General features: G+C 37.4%; 1 protein-coding gene across 3 annotated transcripts in view; it reads right to left on the bottom strand.

Moving 5' to 3' along the window:
• The window catches only part of LOC108128711 (leucine-rich repeat flightless-interacting protein 2), a 108,605-nt gene that overhangs the window by 9,292 nt on the left and 77,782 nt on the right, over positions 1-21,531 (bottom strand). For 2 of the 3 annotated variants that reach the window (XM_070276607.1, XM_043211193.2), the window contains exons 3-6: positions 19,485-19,775; positions 19,070-19,433; positions 18,858-19,004; positions 7,706-7,890 (exon numbers count right to left, since the gene is read on the bottom strand). In XM_070276607.1, the coding sequence (XP_070132708.1) occupies positions 7,706-7,890; positions 18,858-19,004; positions 19,070-19,433; positions 19,485-19,775 (987 nt within the window). The remainder of the gene's footprint in view (positions 1-7,705; positions 7,891-18,857; positions 19,005-19,069; positions 19,434-19,484; positions 19,776-21,531) is intronic. The other variant, XM_043211194.2, reaches the window with a different exon arrangement.

Genomic DNA, 21,531 nt, shown 5'->3' with positions numbered 1-21,531 from the left:
AGAGCAAGCTCGACTACGTTTCTTCTTGCACTCCAACATTCTGGCCGGCAGAACCAAAAACATTCTGTAATTACCAAAAAAATTTCCAAAAATCTGCGCCGAATGCCTTTCTTAGCCCCATCTGATCACTCGCCTGTCTTTTTTATCCTACGCAGACATCCAGGAACAGTGGAACAATCATTAAAATTGACCTCACAGAAAACCAACTGGGTTAAGTACAGAAACCACACATTGAGCTAAGTCCTCATCCCAACGATGAAGCCAACGTAGACAGATTCACTGGAGTTTGTACTCGTCTCTCCAGCTCAAGCTTAAACATCTATATATAAACATCTACTATATATACACAATGCAACCAAAAGAAGACCAATCAACACATACACGGTTTGAAATCCCACAGGCAGCTGGGCGTACAGCGATGCAGACATGTTTGCCCACGACCTCAAAAAAGTCTCCCAACCAAATCCTGCTACTAGTGCGTTTACTTTTACAATATGAGCCTCAGCTTCAACTTGAGCCAATTGAGTTTCGTCTTAACAAAATCGCTAACATCATAAAAAATCAACTAAATCCGAAAAAATCCCTAGACTGCAACCTCATAACTCCCAAAATGATCATTGAACTTCCACATTGCGCCGTTTGCACTATCACCCTGCTTTTCAGTGCCATCGCAAAAATTGGCGTCTTTCCAGTGAGCTTCAATGAAATAAGTTAATTATAATAATGGTAGCATCACATAACATCAGAAATTAGGAACGCGTTCGAAGTACTGTAATGCAATATTTTTAGATGTCTTTCAAGCATTTAATAGAGATTGGCTAGAAGATCTAATGTTCAAGATCAAGACAATGCTCCCCTACAACACCAACAAGCTTTTGAGTTTTACGACAGAACAAGCCTATACGACAGAAAATTTGCTGTGGATGCAGCAGCGTTGCTAATAATTTCACAATTGGAGTTGGAGTTCCTCAAGGTAGCGTGCTAGGGCCAACAGCATATATCCTCTACACAGCGGACATCCCGACAAGCACACGACTAACAACATCTACGTTTGCTGATGATAAAGCAAATTCTTAACCGCTCAAAATACCCGATACAAGCAACTGCGCAGCTAGCTCTTCATCTGGTCGATGTTGAAAAATAAATCAGGTTTTCAAATTAAAGTGAAGGAACAAAATGCAAGCACGTAACGTTTACATTAAACATGCAAAACTTACGTTAAATAATACTCTACTCCCGCATGCACCGGCACATTGAAGCCAAAAGAACAAACCTAAATCTAAAAGCCAGCAGCATTAATAAGCCTCGAATAAAAAGTCCGGCTGTATAACTCGGTACTAAAACCTATAAGTACGGAATGTACGGCTTCCAGGTATCAGGGAACGCCAGCAATAGCAATATTGACATAGTCCAGCGGGCTCGACGAAGATCTTGAGAACAAACACAGGGGCACCATAGTATGTTCGCAAGGAATTCATACATCGCGACTAAAACATTCTAATAGATCAAGAAGTGATCGCAGAAGAGACGGAAAAGTAATGTTCCAAGCTACTGTTGCACCCTAAACACCTTGCAAAAGGTCTAAGGTTAAGCAACCAATTACGCAATCAGAGCAACCAAAAAAAAACATCAAAGCCCAGTTTGGCCAGATAACATTTTCGTCCAAGAACATCAGCCTAGTACCATAACGAAAAAAATTTAAAAACTAGTGGGAGTGAAACTTTCACATATTAGAACCACTGACCCACCTTCCACCTTTCTTCGGCCACAAATTCTAAAAACTTATATCGTCACTATGACTGGGGCCTCAATGGTGATGTATATAGCCAGCATTTACTAACACGCTTAAATTTCAATTTTCCTAATAGTAGGACTAGAAACTTTATTCTATTATTCTAGACCCTCTTTGAGTCTTATGTTCAAACTACAATAGTCTCTACCCTCTCTCTTTCCTGTCCCTTAAGTTTAAAAAAAATTATTTTAAATTTCCTTGTTAATTCCTGTTAGTTTAATAAATAAATGGCGCTCCTCGGTCGTCTAGGCCTCTAAGCCTTATAATAAATTCAGGAAAGCTAGCTGGTGCACGAGCCATTGCCAAAATTCTGAAACACCGGTAAAAAAAAAAAAAATAATAATTTTACATAGCACATACAAACAAAATCACTTCACATTAAACAAATAATGCACTCGGCATTAGGAAATTTTCCATCGAATCCCACGTCGGAATGCAGTTCATCCTCTCCGGCTCCGCCTTCAGCTAGTTCCATTTAGCTTGAGCAATGATGTATCCGGCAATTTACTTAGTGGAGCCCATTGAATTTATCGGATAGTTTCCGGAGTCTTTTGAAGGATGAGCCATTGACTGATTCCAAATTCAAAATTTCGTTGACATGCGCTTGAAAAAATGACGGAGGTTGCTAAATCTCCTATTTAAGGGATCCAAAGCCACACCATATTTATCTCAGTCAATTCCAGTAAGTGAACTATTTCTTACGTTATAACACGCAAGCCGGACCGCCGGCGATACATCGACCGGAACTCAAGCCCTTCAAAAGCCTCCGCTGTAAATTTAAGCGAAAAAAGCGCCAACGTCTGAAAGATACAACATAAATCTTGCTCCGGATATTTAGAGGGGATACCGTTAATTACCGTATAGTGGCCGGGCAGAAAGCAAACCTAATTTTCCTCGCCAAGTCATTAAAGTTAATTCGGATGCTCCGCGAGATCCAGTTCGACCAGCTCGCTATACGTGACCTTAAACTCTGATACAAGTCCACGCTTAGCAAGGCACTTGAAATGGCTTTCACCATATTTAAGCCCTGACGCATTATCGGCAAATCCTCAAATATGACAAGGCTTTGACGCAAAAACGCCACCTTTTTTGTGGCAACGAATTCAGTCTCAAATTAGTCTGGAGTCTCAAAATTAATTCATTTTTAAAGGTTGTATTCGCAGGTGGCATTTTCAATAGCCGAGAACATCGACCAGAACTCCATCCGGGAATGTTCTCGCAATAGCTATGTCAACCTTAGGTATGGTGCGGAACACTAATATTACTCGGAGCGCGCGGTTTCGCAGAGACCTCTTGATCCCTCTCCTGTACCCCTGGATTTTTGTGGCCTCACCCCATATGGGAGCGCCGTTCAAAATAGTGAAACTTAAGACTTCTTGTAGAAGCATCCAGCGGCTTTTTTAGGACCTCTCGTATTCAGCATGATCCTTAATTAGGACATACCGATATTTATTAGCTTTTGACGAAGTCTTTGACGAGGCACACCACTTCTATAGCAGACCCGACCCGCTTCCGACTGGAATTGACAACCGCCTTCGTTTTATTGTGGGAGACGTAAAAAAAGTTTTTATGTAAAAAAAGGCTCTTTTACTAATTGTTAAGGGTGTTCGAAATTTAATATTGTTTCCTTTAAAGCACCACTTTTGGCTTAAAACACGGATAAAACGTTCTAAACGTAAAAAAAATTTTTTTTTACTTGCATTACGATTTTTATTCTTCTCATAACCGGGCAAATAAAAAATCTCAATTATCAATAAACTTACAATAGGGCAATACATCTGCCCTTCCACGATGATTGCTTCATTATTTTTGTCGGGTCAGAAGGTACCTTCCTTTTAAATATTATTATTTCTTATATTGAGTACCTATCGCCTTAACCCTCTAAGACGTAAGGCTGCCTGAAGGCACGTATTACGTTTTTGCCCATAAAAAATAAACTAACAACTTTTCAATCGTTTAAGGGGACCCCCCCCCCCTTTTCGGTTAAAAAAATCGATTTTTTTTTTATTTTGTTCGAACTATTAACTATTCAAGAATGTTCCCTGAAAATTTCAAGTGAAAATCTCAAAAACTCTTGAAGATATAGCCGATTTATGGTGGTAGCCTCAGGCGACGGCGAGAGCCGTCTCAAAACTTTAAACGCGCTTTTCTCGAAACAGTGTTTTTACGACTGGCGCATGAGGTTACTCAAAAACTATTAATCCAATCGGTTCCAAATTTTAACACGTTATTCTATACATAGCTCTGGTATGAACTAGGATAAATCAAATCGGTGAAGATCTTCTTTACTTCTCAGCTTGATATGTGGCTTAAATAATTAAAAAATAATTTTCAAAGGTCCGCCATTTTGTTAATTTTTGAGCAAAGTTAATAATCCTAGTTCATACCAGAGCCAAACATGTACTCTTTCCAATCCCGTTGGAATTTTTGGTTTCAGATGTTCCAGTGAGCGGAAATCACACGCGCCGCCAAAAAGAAGGGCTTTTCTTTGATTGCAAAAAACAACAAAATAAAAAAAAAAAATTTTGTAAAATGGTTTTCTTACTTTTTATGTGTTAATATATGTATGCACAGTTACAACCCTAAAAAATAATTCATGTTCATTTACCAGCCCATTGAAAATCGTCAAAATTTAAAATCGAGAATGGGGGGGGGGTCCCCTTAAATAATTTTTGGCGGTTGATAAAAAGTACACAAAATTATGATGTCTCTCTTAACGGGACTTATCTTTCGGAATACACAAGACATTTTTTTTTTTTTAGTAAATATACAAAACCTATCCAGCTCATAATTTTTTTCTTGAAAGGTAAGTTTATTTACTTTGAAAATTAAGTAAAATATTTGCAAATTTATAAAAAGCATGCGTTGTGACAGCTAAATAGCGATACGTGCATGTTCGGGGATCCAAAACAACTTTTGTTGCCAGCTGATAATTTCACAATTGATTTCTTTTTATGTGTCTGTTTCTGTTTATGGAGTGATTTTACTTAATAGAATAACAAATATTATAGAAAATGGCAAACCGGGTTGAACAGTTGCTCAAAATATTTTACTCAGTTCCATCGGATGAAAAAGTGTTAAGCTCACGTGACGACGAGGACGAAGACATTGCTATAAAGGATTCTCTTAATACTGCTTTAGAGGATGCTGAGACTATATAATTTATTGAGAGTAATGTTGAACATGTCCAAAAAAATGCACAGAAAGCTGAGATCTCCCAGAAAACTTGAAAAAGGCCGCGATCACCATTACCAAGCAGTAAAGATTTGGCGTGCGCATCTTCGCCAAATTCTGGTGAGTTCAATGGAGCTGGTAAGCCAAATTTAAATGCTGTGTTTTTTTTTGTGACTAGATAGTTTTATTTACAAAGGTATTGAATCAAAAACAAAAGATTCAAGTAAGATTATGTGGCGAGAGAAATGTATGCAGGTGCATGTTAACAATGTAGCATTTCGAGGCGATTTTTCGCTGCCAGCAGAAATAAGGGCGCTCAAACTCCTCTACAGCTCTTTTGCTATTTTTTTTTCTGAGCTTTTTCTAAGACCGATAGGTCCTTATAACCTTGGCACGGTGCGAGGTATCCCAATAAATTCCGAGGGATTTTTCGGCTGAGTACGTTGGGTCCTCATATGGTGTCGACATAACCAATGTACGCTGGAAAGACAGCAAGCCTGTTTGCTTTTTGTCCACTTATGTGGGTGTAAAGCCATTCGAAAAGACAAACCCTGGTGAAGGCTAAGCTACACATTTCTATTGATTGTCCCCAAATTGTGCATGAGTATAATGCTCACATGGGCGGCGTAGATCTCATGGACGGTCCAATGGGACGCCATCATATCAGAGCAAAAACTCGGGATGCCGCAACTCGTATTTTTTTATCACCTTATTGATATGGCAGCCACCAACGCCTATATTTTACACAGACGTATCCAAACAAAGAACGAAAGCAAAGAAAAATTACTTTCACTCCCAGACTTCCGTGAAACACTATCCGTAGGGCTGGTGACATATATAAACAAAAACTTACCGGGTCGCCCAATCAATACATCTTCACCGCGATAGGCAAACCAGTCTCCATTCTCTCAGTAAGGATGAACAATAAAATCCCCGTTCTTGCAGAACGAACGGGCAAAACTGACTCCACTCTCTCATCGACCTTTTCAGCATGAGCTCAAACATGATCAAAAGTCAAAACATCCAATATCGGACTTGCGGTTTGACCAGCTAAACCATTTCCACCATTGGTTGGATCGAAACAGTGGAAAAAGAAGTTGCAAGCACTGTAAAACTTCACAAACGCAATGCATATGCACGAAATGCAATCTGAACAGCGAATAAAAACTGTTTTGTAGAATAACATAGGAAAAAATAAAATAAATATTCATTACTTGAAAATGTTTTTTTTTTCCACTCAAAGCCCCAAGCGTGCCTTCAGGCTCGCTTACCTTTCTTCTCACCTCAACCGAAGATTCTACGATATTTTTAAGCAAATATTTGAGCTAAGAAGCATTAATTTACTTAAGGGGTTATATACCTTTTTTATTTTCAAAAAATCGAAAAATTTTCGAAATCGAAATTTTTTTTTGCTTTATCTTGAAGAACAACTCCTTGAGAACATTTTCCCAAATTTTCATAGAGATTGGAGCTGTAGAAAAAAAGTTAGAGCGCGCCTCGTCGCGGCCTTTTACTGAACTTGAAACTTTAAACGCGAATATCTCGAAATGGTGTTTCTTGAAAAATGACTTTGCGGTGACATGGATTGGCGGAAAACTACTGAACCGATTTACTTCAAATTTTTTTTAAAATGTTCGTAATGAAATTCTTCTGTGCTTGAACGATCAACTTTTCACGCACAAACTTTTTTTTTGCCGAAATGAATTTTGTAGTGAAATTTCTAGAGACCAAAAAGTTCATTTTTAGCATTAAACGTTCCCGTATGCATAAAAAAAAAAAATTTTGAAACCGATCGTTCAAGCACAAGGATTTACACTAAACTAATGAAATTTTTTTACTTTTATGGTTTCAGTTGAACTGTTCGACCTGGGGAACTGTCACCGCAAGGCTTTAGAAAAAAAAGGCTCTAAGGGAAACAGCCACCCTTTAAAAACTATTTAATATTTTTCCACCAAATTTTGGACAAACATTGTTAATAAAGCGTACTATCAAAAAATTAAAACATCCGTGTAATTAAATAATTGTTACATAACTAAAAAAAATCCGAAATTTCCTCTTTTTCTTCGACAAAGAAGGTACTCTTAGAGGGTTAAATGATCGCAAGCAGACTCTTGTCTTGGTTTTTAGATAATTAAGTCAAAATTTTGGCACTCCCACTCCCGCCCCAAAACAGAAATCTGGTCAAAGCGCCAGTACGTTAATGTTTTTGGAAAATATTTTGATGCCAAACTATTTTGATACACCTACAAATCAATAAGCAGCCAAATCGAATAATTTTCAGAGAAGTTATAGACTTTCTAGTCTGCTTCCCTACTGAATCTGTAGTATGGCCGTAGGCTTTTTGTTATTGTTTTGTCAAATCGCAAAGGTATGGAACAAAAATTTTTTGCTGAGTATCCATAAAGTTAAAAGTTAAGTTAGCGTAAACTTTAAAGGTTAGTTAAATTATGGGTGGAAGAGATGATTACTGGGTATTATACAGTCGGGAAACGCGACTTTACATACTCCTATATATAGTTACTATATATATACTGCTATATATATAATACATATATTGTTTTTTTTACTGTATGTACTGCTATATGACATTAAGTATTAAATTAAATATTCCATTTTGTTATGAAATGCCAAGTACCAAAGCGAAAAAAAATGTTTAGCATTTACTTGGGAGTGGGAAGTCAACCATGGCATCAAGAATGCTCCGCTTCCCCCTGAAAAACTTCAAAGATGTGATCTTACCTCCCGCTGTAGCTTACGACGTTCAATTTTAAGCTCTGCTTCAACTTTTTCGGCGGCTTCTGTTGTACTTTTGTATCGTATTACTTGCGATTCTGAGCGTGCTAAGCTCGATTGTAAATTTGCTACCTCTTGTTCAGCCTTATGCAGCTTGTATTTATAATCAGCTATGATTTTGTTAGACTCTCCTAAAAAAAATAAAACAATTTAAAATAAATGTTTTGGGATACACAATTTGGATACATTTTTTGGTCAGTTAATCCGACCTACAAAATTTCATAACGATCGGTCGACTATATCTTATAGCTGCAATATAACTGAACGATCGGAAATGGTATTTGGTAGAAATATCAACTTTGGTATAGAAGAAGATAGAAGCTTGGGACTTTTTTTAGATATTTTATTGTAATTAAAAATGAAAAATGAAAAAAGTCTGTTATAATAATGGTAGCATCAGATAACATCAGAAATTAGGAACGCGTTCGAATAACAAGAGTACTGTACTGCAATATTTTTAGATGTCTCTCAAGCATTTAATAGAGATTGGCTAGAAGATCTAATGTTCAAGATCAAGACAATGCTCCCCTACAACACCAACAAGCTTTTGAGTTTTACGACAGAACAAGCCTATACGACAGAAAATTTGCTGTGGATGCAGCAGCGTTGCTAATAATTTCACAATTGGAGTTGGAGTTCCTCAAGGTAGCGTGCTAGGGCCAACAGCATATATCCTCTACACAGCGGACATCCCGACAAGCACACGACTAACAACATCTACGTTTGCTGATGATAAAGCAAATTCTTAGCCGCTCAAAATACCCGATACAAGCAACTGCGCAGCTAGCTCTTCATCTGGTCGATGTTGAAAAATAAATCAGGTTTTCAAATTAAAGTGAAGGAACAAAATGCAAGCACGTAACGTTTACATTAAACATGCAAAACTTACGTTAAATAATACTCTACTCCCGCATGCACGTGAATTATCTAGGAGTACACCTCGACAAAGACTCACTTGGCACCGGCACATTGAAGCCAAAAGAACAAACCTAAATCTAAAAGCCAGCAGCATTAATAAGCCTCGAATAAAAAGTCAGGCTGTATAACTCGGTACTAAAACCTATATGTTCGGAATGTACGGCTTCCAGGTATTAGGGAACGCCAGCAATAGCAATATTGACATAGTCCAGCGGGCTCGACGAAGATCTTGAGAACAAACACAGGGGCACCATAGTATGTTCGCAACGAATTCATACATCGCGACTAAAACATTCTACTAGATCAAGAAATGATCGCAGAAGAGAAGGAAAAGTAATGTTCCAAGCTACTGTTGCACCCTAAACACCTTGCAAAAGGTCTAAGGTTAAGCAACCAATTACGCAATCAGAGCAACCAAAAAAAAACATCAAAGCCCAGTTTGGCCAGATAACATTTTCGTCCAAGAACATCAGCCTAGTACCATAACGAAAAAAATTTAAAAACTAGTGGGAGTGAAACTTTCACATATTAGAACCACTGACCCACCTTCAACCTTTCTTTGGCCACAAATTCTAAAAACTTATATCGTCACTATGACTAACCTATTACAATAATAAGGGGCTACGTAGCAAACTCCCAAAACTATATTATGATAGTTCTCTCTTTGCATCTCATATTATAGCTTTTACAGAAATTTGGTTAAGACCGGAGATTATTAGCTCCATGCACCATGACTTCACTGCGGGCATGTTTGACATGTCCCTAGGTCAAATTAACCATGTTTGAAATTCGTTTTGTCTGTTTAGACTTTTAGCTGGTTCTGATGGTACTACTTTTTCCAGAGCTTCGCCCCTTTCAAGCCTAAAGCATCTGCTTGGTCATTGAGGGTTTGCAATGCCAGTAAAAATAAAAGACGAATTTATATTTAATTGGAAACGTTACAAAAATGTTTATTTCTGAATGCAGATGAAGCAGATATGTAGATCCGCTAATGGTGCAGGCTGAGGCTCAAGAAGATGTACAGAGAGGGCGGCCTGACTGGTCACTGCGAAGCATAAGCTCTCGATAATGGAGGGGGCGGCCCGACCTAGACACTGCGAGCTAAAACTCTCTGAAGAAAGCCCGTTGAATCGAGCAACCGAGAGATGGTCTGTTTGCGATCAACTAAGCTTTTTGTACATACTTAAGCCTAATAAATAAACATTAAACTAAACATTTAATTAACATTAGCTAAACATAACATTAGACCGCTGTGTTGCTGCCTGACCCAACAGCATCCATATCACCCCACGCTTGGGGCTTCAATCAAAAACATTTCTGGTATCGATCAAAAGGTTCCAGAAGGTCGATTAGAAGGTGAGTGGCAAATTAAATTCGCTGTTTCCGCAAGGCTGATTTTCACAAACTTAATAGCATTATCGATACATTTGATTGTTTCGATATTCTGGCAGCACCGATGTACAAGTCACAAAAGAAAAACTTTACCATACTTTTAAAATACATTTTTGGACTCGTGTGTGCCATGGAAATAACCGTCCTCTTAAACAAATCCTCCTTGGCTTACAAGGTGCCTCACGAACTAAAACAATACTAAAAGCAGGCTACTTATATATAAAACAAGAAAGGAAAGCTAACTTCGGGCGGAACCGAAGTTGATATACCCTTGCAGTTAAAACCGGATATTTATCGCAAATATCGGAAACAGTTGTCCGATCCTTATGATAATAGTTGGATCAACTGACCAAAAATAGAATCTGTACTAAGTTTCAGCTTTCTATCTTCAAAAACACGAAAGTTGGGTCATATCCGATCGTTCAGTTATATGGCAGCTATAAGACATAGTCGGCCGATCCTTATCGTTAAGACAGACGGACATGCTCATATCAACTCAGGAGGTGATCCTGATCAAGAATATATATACTTTATAGGGTCGGAGATGTCTCCTTAACTGCGTTGCACACTTTTGGACAAAATTATAATACCCTATGCAAGGGTATAAAAATAGAAATTAGAGTTATATTAAAGATTTATTATTAAAGAAACAAGGGGGTGCCATCGAAAAATGTTTTTCTTGTCCATCAACGAGTAAATCTTCAAATACTTTCATTGTTGGGGACTCCCAAAAATCTCTTCAACATACCTCACTATCACAGGACACAAACAACAATTTATCTTCACAAAGGAGTTAGTTTTTCGTATTATCTATATTGTTGCCATTGACGACTTTCGCAACAATTTTTACCGTTAAATTTGGCCAAACAAAATATTACAGATGCTTGCAGAGATACATATGACGAAACGGATAAACGGAACGGAAGGAAACGGAGACCAATAAACGCATTTGATCGTAGCAAAGACTCATCGGGTGTTGATGGTAATTCTTATATTTTGGCCCGTAAAATTAATGGCCCGTTTACGCATTATTTATTATACCCTTGCAGAGGGTATTATAATTTTGGTCATTTATATATATTCTTGATCAGGATCACCTCCTGAGTTGATATGAGCATGTCCGTCTGTCCGTCTGTTTCTACGCAAACTAGTCTCTCAGTTTTAAAGCTATCGTCTTGAAACTTTGCCCATACCCTTCTTTCCTTTGCACGCAGTATATAAGTCGGAACGGCCAGGATCGGCCGACTATATCTCATAGCTGCCATATAACTGATTGATCGGAAATGGTATAACTTTGGTGTTTTTAAAGTAAGAGAGTTCAACATGAGAACATTTGACATGAGAGCTATTTTTGGCAAAATAATACGACATGTCAAATTTCATAGGGATCGGTCGACTATATCCTATAGCTGCCATATAACTGAACGATCGGAAATGACCCAACTTTCGTGTTTTTGAAGATAGAAAGCTGGAACTTAGTACTGATTATATATTTGGTCAGTTGATCCGACTTACCTAATTTCATTAGGATCGGCCGACTATATCCTATAGCTCCCATATAACTGAACGATCGGAAATGGTATTTGGTAGAAATATCAACTTTCGTATTTTTGAAGATAGAAGTTTGGGACTTTTTTTAGATTTTGTATTGTAATAAATTGGATTATATATTCCTATTCCAATAAGGATCGGCCAACTATATCCGATGTTTGCGATATATATCCGGTTTTAACTGCAATGGTATATAAACTTCGGCTCCGCCCGAAGTTAGCTTTCCTTTCTTGTTGTATTATTGTTTCTGTATTGTATTACTGTATTATTTCCATAAATTTGCGCATCTAAAATTGTGTTAAAAGTAAATTTATATTATTTATAAATATTGCAGATCCGCCAGCAAAAAAATATTCGTCAGATACTGGCATTGATCTTTCGATAAACATTAAAACAAATCTCAATAACCCTGGAGAATGATCTAAAAATTTGACAATTTCGCTAATTGACATTATTGTTGAGAAAGGTAATCAGAGTTAAAAATATCCAATATCCTCGAAACTTTGAGGATCGTTATTTTTCCTATTTTCACTTCTGTCGCGTTTTATGAAACGGAGAACGTGTCGATCGACGATGGCTAGTCTACTCCATAAAAAAGGATTTTTATTCTGCTTTTGTTGTAAAATTTTTCAAATCGGCCCAAAAACAAAGTCTTGGGTTTCAAGACTGGAAACATACAACTTCAGCAATAGAGTGCCACGTGTTATCACAAACTCACTTGCTAAACTTCCAAAGGTATTCTGACTATTTAAATTTTGAGGTCAAACTGATAAGTTATTCGCTTCAAACAATGGCAACTTTTTGGGGCTTGTCGAGATGATTGCACGTTTTGGCCCTGTTGTGGAAAAAAAACTTGGAAAAAATCTCATCCCAAGAAATACACGATCATTATCTCGGAAAGGACACGCAGAACGAATTTATATTTTTTTTGAGAACCACCGTTCGCGATAAAATCTGTTTGACGCTTTTTAGACTTCGTACCGGTTTGATCTTCCACGGGTGAAAATTGGACGAATGAGATTTGTACTGAGTTGGACAAATTGGGTCTTCCTATTGCAGATTGTCGGGGACACGGTTACGACAATGCACACTGGGGAATTTGCCGTGTTTTTGTGGCATAAATGTGTTTTTTAAAAGTTTTTAAATTTTTGATATTTTAGTGTTACCGTATTAAAAATAAATCAAAATTGTATGTTACATACCAAAAAAGGTATTTTTCCAGTCCAGTATTAAAATACCAGCGATTAAAATCAGCTGTTGGGAAATGGCGTTTCGTGTTTGCATTTGGCTTCATTTTGTAGTGTGTTTTCAAATTAATATTTCTTGAACGTCGAAGCACAAGTCAATAAAATTTAAAATGGATAGTCATGCTCCAGGCTTATACTATTTGTTAATACTAATATTTTGGCAAATTTGTGCATGTCTTTCTAAGAATTTGTAATTAAAGCAAGTGGTGTCCGGACAAAACTTTCGTAATGAAAGTTCAACTTTGGGAAGAGTTTTAAAAAACTGTTTAGATTCGATAAAGCAGTGACTATACCCATGTTGTAGAGCCATTAATTCTTAATTCAGAACACCTTAGGTTCAATTGCGCCTTTTTGCGAAATTCCAATTTTTAGGAAGGAAGGTTACAATCTGAAATGCGGTGCTGCTGGAAGTGTTTGGCCAAAAAAACAATTTGGGGAGGGGGTGGGACACGCCTAATTTGCTTCAAAAACTTGTCAAAAACTTCTATAGCACTATAAATAAACACAAAACAAATATCTTGCCTCGTTTTTAGTTTTTTCCGCGACAGACCGAATTTTCTGCGATTTCCCGCATGAAAAAAGTTGGAACAAGCCCATTTTTTTACAAAATGCATAAAACTAGCATTATTGCCACAAAAAGAAAAAAACAATTGAATTTTTACCATAAAAAAAAAATAAACAAGAAAGGAAAGCTAACTTCGGGCGGAGCCGAAGTTGATATACCCTTGCAGTTGAAACCGGAATATAGAATAGAATCTGTTCCAAGTTCCAGCTTTCTATCTTCAAAAACACGAAAGTTGGGTCATTTCCGATCGTTCAGTTATATGGCAGCTATAGAATATAGTCGGCCGATCCTTATGAAATTTGGCATGTCGTAATGTTTTGCCAAAAATATCACTCATGTCAAATTTGAACTCTCTAACTCTAAAAACACCAAAGTTTTACCATTTCCGATCAATCAGTTATATGGCAGCTATAGGATATAGTCGGCCGATCCCGGTCGTTCCGACTTATATACTGCGTGCAAAGAAAAGAAGGGTGTGTGCAAAGTTTCAAGTCGATAGCTTTAAAACTGAGAGACTAGTTCGCGTAGAAACAGACAGACAGACAGACGGACAGACGGACATGCTCATATCAACTCAGGAGGTGATCCTGATCAAGAATATATATACTTTATAGGGTCGGAGATGTCTCCTTCAATGCGTTGCACACTTTTGGACAAAATTATAATGCCCTCTGCAAGGGTATAAAAATAGATTAAAAAAGGTGGAACCATGTCCATTTTTTTGAAATATCTTCATTTCTTTATTATTAAGTAAATTCAAAAAACAGAATTTAAAAATGTTGGATTGTTTTTAAGTTAACTATTAATGCCACAAAAACAGGGCAAATTCCCCACTGTGCAATGGCTCCAATATGAATAGAAGGGGGTTCAAGCACGAATCTTGGAAATGAATCCTCGAGCATTCTACATCCCCTGCGCATGTTACAGCTTAAATTTAGTGTTATGTGACTTGGCTTCCGAAAATCGACAAGAAGATTATGTTTTTGGCATACTGAATAAAAATTACTGCATTTTTTGATCATAAACACAGAGGTGGTCGATTTTGCATAAACATGTGTAAAAAACGATTGGTGTAAGAAACTGGTCTGAAACGAGATGGGAGAGTCGTATAAACAGTGTCAAAGCAGTAAGGTAAGGTGTTGTCGAAGCTTTGTCTGAGTATTCTTGTTTAGAGTCAGATCTTGTAAGTCGAGTCTATAGTAGAAAAAATGATGAAAATGGAAATCGTCGTAGGTCTAGTTGTTTGGTACGATATTTTGCACGCTGTAAATGTCGTGAGCAAGAAATTAGAGTCAAAAGATATGGTACTTGATGAAGCTGTAAAAGGGCTAAAAGGAATTAACAGTTTCTTATCCGAATATCGCTGTACTGGGTATGAGAAAGCATTAGTTGTAGTTCTTAAACGATCTCAATGTAGAACCCACATTCGAAACGAAGAGAATTCGAAAATTCAGAAAACAATTTGAGTATGAGGGTCATAATAATCCTCTGAACTTAGAAAAATCATCGGAAAAAGTTTAACAAATAGATTTTTTCAACGTCGTTATAGATTTTCTTCGTGTTTTTCTTTTCTTTATTTTTCTGCTGTGTCTAGACGGTTTGAGCAATTACGACAATCTATTTGGATTGCTGTACGATCCGAAAAGATTGAAAAAAAAGGCCTGAAGAAGATTTATTAAAGCATTGTAAGGACCTAGACTTAGCGCTACGTTACGAGAACGAAAAGGACCTGCATTCTAAGCTTTTTTCGGAACTCATAATTTTCCCGCATTTCATTACTGATAAAATGCAAAACGCTATTCAGGTTCTTCGATTTCTCCGTTCTTACGGAAGTGGTTTCCCGAACACTATTATTGGATATCGTATATTATTGACTATTCCCATATCTGTGGCTAGCGGTGAGAGATCGTTCTCAAAACGAAAGTTGGGTCATTTTCGATCGTTAAGTTATATGGCAGCTATAAGATATAGTCGGCCGATCCTTATGAAATTTGGCATGTCGTAATGTTTTGCCAATAATAGCTCTCATGTTAAATTTGACTCTAAAAACACCAAAGTTATACGGCAGTTATATGGCAGCTATAGGATATACTCGGCCGATCCCGACTTATATACTGCGTGCAAAGGAAAGAAGGGTGTGTGCAAAGTTTCAAGTCGATAGCCTTAAAACTGAGAGACTAGTTTGCGTAGAAAAAGACAGACGGAAATGCTCAGATCAACTCAGGAGGTGATCCTGATCTGGTCAGGATCTTATATTCTTATATATATACTTTATAGGGTCGGAGATGTCTCCTTCACTGCGTTGCAGGGTATAAAAAACTACTGCTCTGCTCTCATTGTTTTTCTCTGCTACTCATACACTCAAATTTTAAACATACATATGTGTTTGTTTTGCCCCCACTGGTTTAAAAGTATCGACTTCCAACTTTGCACACATACCCTACTTTCCTTTGAACGCAGTAAATAAGTCGGAACGCCCGGTTTGGGCTCCACCTGAAGTTAACTTTCTAATCGTGTTTTTATACCCTTGCAGAGGGTATTATAATTTTGGTCAAAAGTGTGCAACGCAGTGAAGGAGACATCTCCGACCCTATAAAGTATATATATTCTTGATCAGGATCACCTCCTGAGTTGATATGAGCATGTCCGTCTGTCCGTCTGTCTGTCTGTCTGTTTCTAAGCGAACTAGTCTCTCAGTTTTAAAGCTATCGTTTTGAAACTTTGCACACACTCTTCTTTCCTTTGCACGCAGTATATAAATCGGAACGGCCGTGATCGGCCGACTATATCCTATAGCTGCCATATAACTGATTGATCGCAAATGGTATAACTTTGGTTTTTTTGAGTTAGAGTTTAAATTTAAATGAGTTTAAATTTGCCATGAGAGCTATTTTTGGCAAAACATTACGACATGCCAAATTTCATTAGGATCGGCCGACTATATCCTATAGCTGCCATATAACTGAACGATCGGAAATGACCCAACTTTCGTGTTTTTGAAGATAGAAAGCTGGAACTTAGTACTGATTATATTTTTGGTCAGATAATCCGACCTACTCAATTTCATAAGGATCGGCCGACTGTATCCTATAGCTGCCATATAACTGAACGATCGGAAATGTTTTTTGGTAGAAATACCAACTTTGGTATTTTTGAAGATAGAAGTTTGGGACTTGTTTTTAGATTTTATATTATAATGAATTAGGTTATATAATTATATTCTCATAAGGATGGGCCACTTATATCCGATGTTTGCGATGTTTGCAAGGGTATATCAACTTCGGCTCCGCCCGAAGTTAGCTTTCCTTTCTTGTTTTAATAATATTTTTATACCCTTGCAGAGGGTATTATAATTTTGATCAGAAGTGTGCAACGCAGTGAAGGAGACATCTCCGACCCTATAAAGTATATATATTCTTGATCAGGATCACGTCCTGAGTTGATATGAGCATGTCCGTTTGTCTGTCAGTCCGTCTTTCCGTCTGTCCGTCTGTCTGTCTGTTTCTACGCGAACTAGTCTCTCAGTTTTAAAGCTATCGACTTAAAACTTTGCACACACCCTTCTTTCCTTTGCACGCAGTATATAAGTCGGAACGACCGGGATCGGTCGACTATACCTTATAGCTGCCATATAACTGATTGATCGGAAATGGTATAACTTTGATGTTTTTAGAGCTAGAGAGTCAAATTTGACATGAAAGCTATTTTTGGCAAAACATTACGACATGCCAAATTTCATAAGGATCGGCCGACTATATCCTATAGCTGCCGTATAACTGAACGATCGGAAATGACCCAACTTTCGTGTTTTTGAAGATAGAAAGCTGGAACTTGGTACATATACTACTTGGTTGGTCATTGAGAGTTTTCAATGCCGGGAAATGAAAGACGAGTTTATATTTAATTTAAAACGTTACAAATGTTTATTCCTGAATGCAGATGAAGCCGGATGATCCGCAGATAGACCAGATTATGGTGCATGCAGGGACTCAAGTGAATACAGAGATAGGGCGGCCCGACAAGTCACCTCGAGCTAAAGCTCTCGAAAGTGGAGAGGGCGGCCCGACCTAGACATTGCCGAGCTAAAACTCTCTATGGAAAGCTTGTTGAGTCGAGCGGCCGAGAGAGAGTCGGCTTGCGATCAACAAAGTACAAACTTAAGCCTAATAAATAAACATTACACTAAACATTATTTAAACATAAACATTAAACGCCGTGCCGCTGCTTGACCCGACACTATTTTTGGTCAGTTAATCCGATTTACCAAATTTCATAACGATCGGTCGACTATATCTTATAGCAGACATATAACTGAATGATCGGAAATGGTTTTTGGTAGAAATACCATCTTTCGTATTTTTAAAGATAGAAGCTTGGGACTTTTTTTTAGATATTTTATTGTAATTAATTGGTTTTATGATGATATTCTCATAAGGACCGGCAAGCTTTATCCGATGTTTGGGATATATATCCGCTTTTACCTGCAAGGGTATATCAACTTCGGCTCCGCCCGAAGTTAGCTTTCCTTTCTTGTTTTATGATGTTTTATATTTGTTAATACATTGTGGGCAAAATTAAAATCCCCAACCAAATTCCTAACAACAACAAATCCCTGATACAAACTTCGGGTGGAGCTGAAGTTTATATGAAGGTGGCTGTTTTCGTTATAGGATGTACATATATCGGATCGGATATCAAATACAGATAGACGATCCTTTCTCACTGCGTTTCACATTTTTGGTTTAAATTATATTACCCTCTGCAATGGTATAAAATTGATTGTATCATAAATTATCATGAAAATTTTCTGTTCGTAAAATCTATCAACATTTTATTTTTGGGGCGGAAATGAGCGTATTCAAATTTTGAATTGGCGTTACCATAAAAGTACCAAAAAAATCGTAGTGCTAAATTGAATAATTCGATCTCTTATAATCTCAGAGATCTACGCGTTTAAAAATGAAACAAGCCTGCATAAGAATCAAAATATTAATGTCTATAATTCATCTACAAATCGGTGTTAGTTTCTTCTCCTTGTCACATACAGTCACAAGGCACAGTTACAGGCAATATACTCTTGCACTCTACTCTAGCACCGGGTATAAAAACGCAACAAATACTTGATTTTTTTCTTATTTTCGTTTTTTCGCTCAGAGAATAATCATTATTTTGTGATTTTTTAAATAAAAATCATAACCATAATCATTAATTACGGTCCATTTTTAAAATTGCACATTTAATAAGTTTTTATAAACCATAAAACATTTTATAAAGTTTTACAATTCTTCAACGGTACTCTGTGCTCTGTGTATCTCTAAATTTAAAAATATGAGAACGGTGAACATTTAAGCATTTCCTGTGCACAGCTTTTTTCGCAGCTGTATGTGTCAATTTGAATATACATATTATACAACATACAACTTACTTTGGGTCTCATAATCTTCTTCAACACCATGGGTAAAGCCTGTTCTAACCATAACGCCGCTTTTATGTTGGTCAAGTTGTTGGTGAAGCATGTGCACCTCAGACAGTAGTTGCTGTTTTTCAGTACTAAATTTTTTAAGTCTTTCATCTAAAATAGTTACAACATTTACTTAATTGTTTTTATAATAAAAGAGAAAAATCTAAATATATTACCTAAAGAACCTTGAACAGACGCTAACACATTGGCGTTTTCAATACTGACAAGAGCTCGTTTGGCGTCGCTGCCATCAGAATTTTCAATTGCTACAATAATAAGACCTTGTTCCGATATTAATAGATCACGTTCATTTAACTGCCCTTGGACCAAGTTAAGCTCTATAGTTGCACGGTCCAAATTTCGTTTAATCATATTACAGTCACGTAACTTCTCTTTGAATTCACGTTGCAATTGTACATAAGACTCTTGTATTATTTCGCATTTGTCCTTCAGTAGCTTAACCTCAAAGGCTTGTGATGCACGGTCATTTTCTAACTGCGCATTTGTTATCATGGCTTTTCTAAAGCGCTCTTCAACGTCCTTTAATTTAAAATGATTAAAAGGGTAAAAATCTCAAAAAAAAATACTTACTTTAAGCTCGTTTTTAAAGTCGCGAAAACTTCTTCCGTCGTCTTCCAAAGAGTCTTCACTGCTACGACGAGATGCTGAAGTACGGTTGGCATTAAGTAGACCACCATATATGAGCCGTGGAGAATTAGTCGAATGGGTATCTATGACAATATTTCCTCCGCTTATGTTTTGTAAATCAAATACTCGGTCAGCGTTGAGTTCCTGTTCCTTTTGCTGACGCTCCAGCTCTCTCATACGTATTTCACGGGCTTCGGCGCGTGCTTGTCGGCGCGCTGCAAGACGGGCTTCGGCCTGCATAAATATAATTTTTATATAGAATAAGCAATATAAGAATAAGAAAGAAGTCTAACTTCGGACGAAACCGAATTTGATATAAAAATGCCAAAGTTAAGTCAATTCTGATGGTTCAGTTATGTGGCAACTATAGGATATTTCGCCGATCCTTACGAAAATTGATAGGTCGGATATTGTAAGGACCCTTAGAAAACGAGTCTCTCAGTTTTAAAGCTATCAACTTGAAAAGTTGCACGCATTCTTCTTTCCTTCGCACGCAGTATATAAGTCGGAATGGCCGGAATAGGCCGGCTGTATTATTTGCTGTCATATAACTGATTAATCAGAAATTCCATAACTTTGATGTTTTTAAACTTAGAGCGTTAGGATTTTCTATTGATTGGCATCCATTTTTGGCAAAATAAAACGACATACCAAATTTCAAAACATATCCTATATCCTATAAATGTTAGATGTCATGGGAAAGAAGGGGATGGCAAGCGTGCATTTCTGGAGACCACTGCAATCTGGACAATGGGACACAACTGAAATTGTTTGTCTTAAAATTTGCTCGTAAAAATCACCCTCACACCCACAGGTTAGACCGAAAAATTTGTTTTCGGCTCAAAGCTGAAAAAAAGGTGATCTCTACCAAATGTCTTTAGCATGAAAGGCCCTAATTCTTTTTCTGGTAAGTCTTTTAGTAAATACAGTGATTGTCCACACTTTTTCTTCACTCGGACTTTTACTCCAACAGGCGGTAGCTTAGCGTTGAAATTATCTGCGGCATTGCTAAGCTTAAAGGTTCTCTTCGTTACAATCTGGCCAATATCAAATGTCCGGTGATGGCTTCGCAAATCAAAGGTACGTTTGTTGGTTTGCTGGCTTCCTGCATATGTTGAATGTTGAATGTTGAATTGGAAAAGTTGTCTAGTCGATTAAGGGTAGTGGATCCCTCATTCATTAATCCCAATTTTTCTAAAAGCTGGTCATAATTACCATGAGTAATCATGTTTTGTCAAAAACGGCTAAATATGGGGGCATTCGAATAGACTGATGTAGATTATTTTGCAGATTATAGATTATTTATTTTATCCCATTTCCCTCTGATCAGACTGAATGTAAGATCTTAACGCCGCGATAATAGATCTATTAGCATATGCTCACATTGGTATATGCTCACATATGCAGATGTAATCGCGAACATTTATAACCATTACTGGCCATGAGAAAGTTCTGCCACAATGCGAAGCGGATGGTTAATCATGGACTGCGCTAATTACTTCTGTTCTGAATTGTCTCGGGACTACCAACATTCTTTATACAGATCGTCTCTAGAAAAGTTACAACGATGGTAAAGCAAGTTGAAAACAACGTGATAATTGGGCATGTTATTTGCTACTATTTTGTCGATAAGTTCTTTATATTGCGAAGACTGAAACGCATCGGAAAGAAGATCTATCTCGGGCCATACTTCGATGTCTACATTGGCAACGTTCACATCTCCTTCGAAAGATTGAGAGATGGAATCGGCCTTGCAGTTTCATTGCCCATCTTTCTAATCTACCTCTCAAGTCGTTCTGTTTGATTAACCAACTAAAAATAGCATGATCGGTGATTACCTTGAAGGGGTGTCCTTCGATGTACTTCTAAATCTTTCAATGGCTAAAACTAGCGCTAAACACTCTAATTCGGTTACCGAATAATTTTGTTGAGCCTTGTTTAGCTTTTTGGACATATAACAGATTGGCCGCTCGTATCCGTCTTCGTCACA

Source organism: Drosophila bipectinata, chromosome XR (assembly GCF_030179905.1).
Source record: "Drosophila bipectinata strain 14024-0381.07 chromosome XR, DbipHiC1v2, whole genome shotgun sequence".
In the NCBI taxonomy this organism is placed as follows: Eukaryota; Metazoa; Arthropoda; class Insecta; order Diptera; family Drosophilidae; genus Drosophila; species Drosophila bipectinata.
The sequence above is the reverse complement of the archived record's forward strand: the minus strand, read 5'-3'. Positions and strand labels throughout refer to the sequence as shown.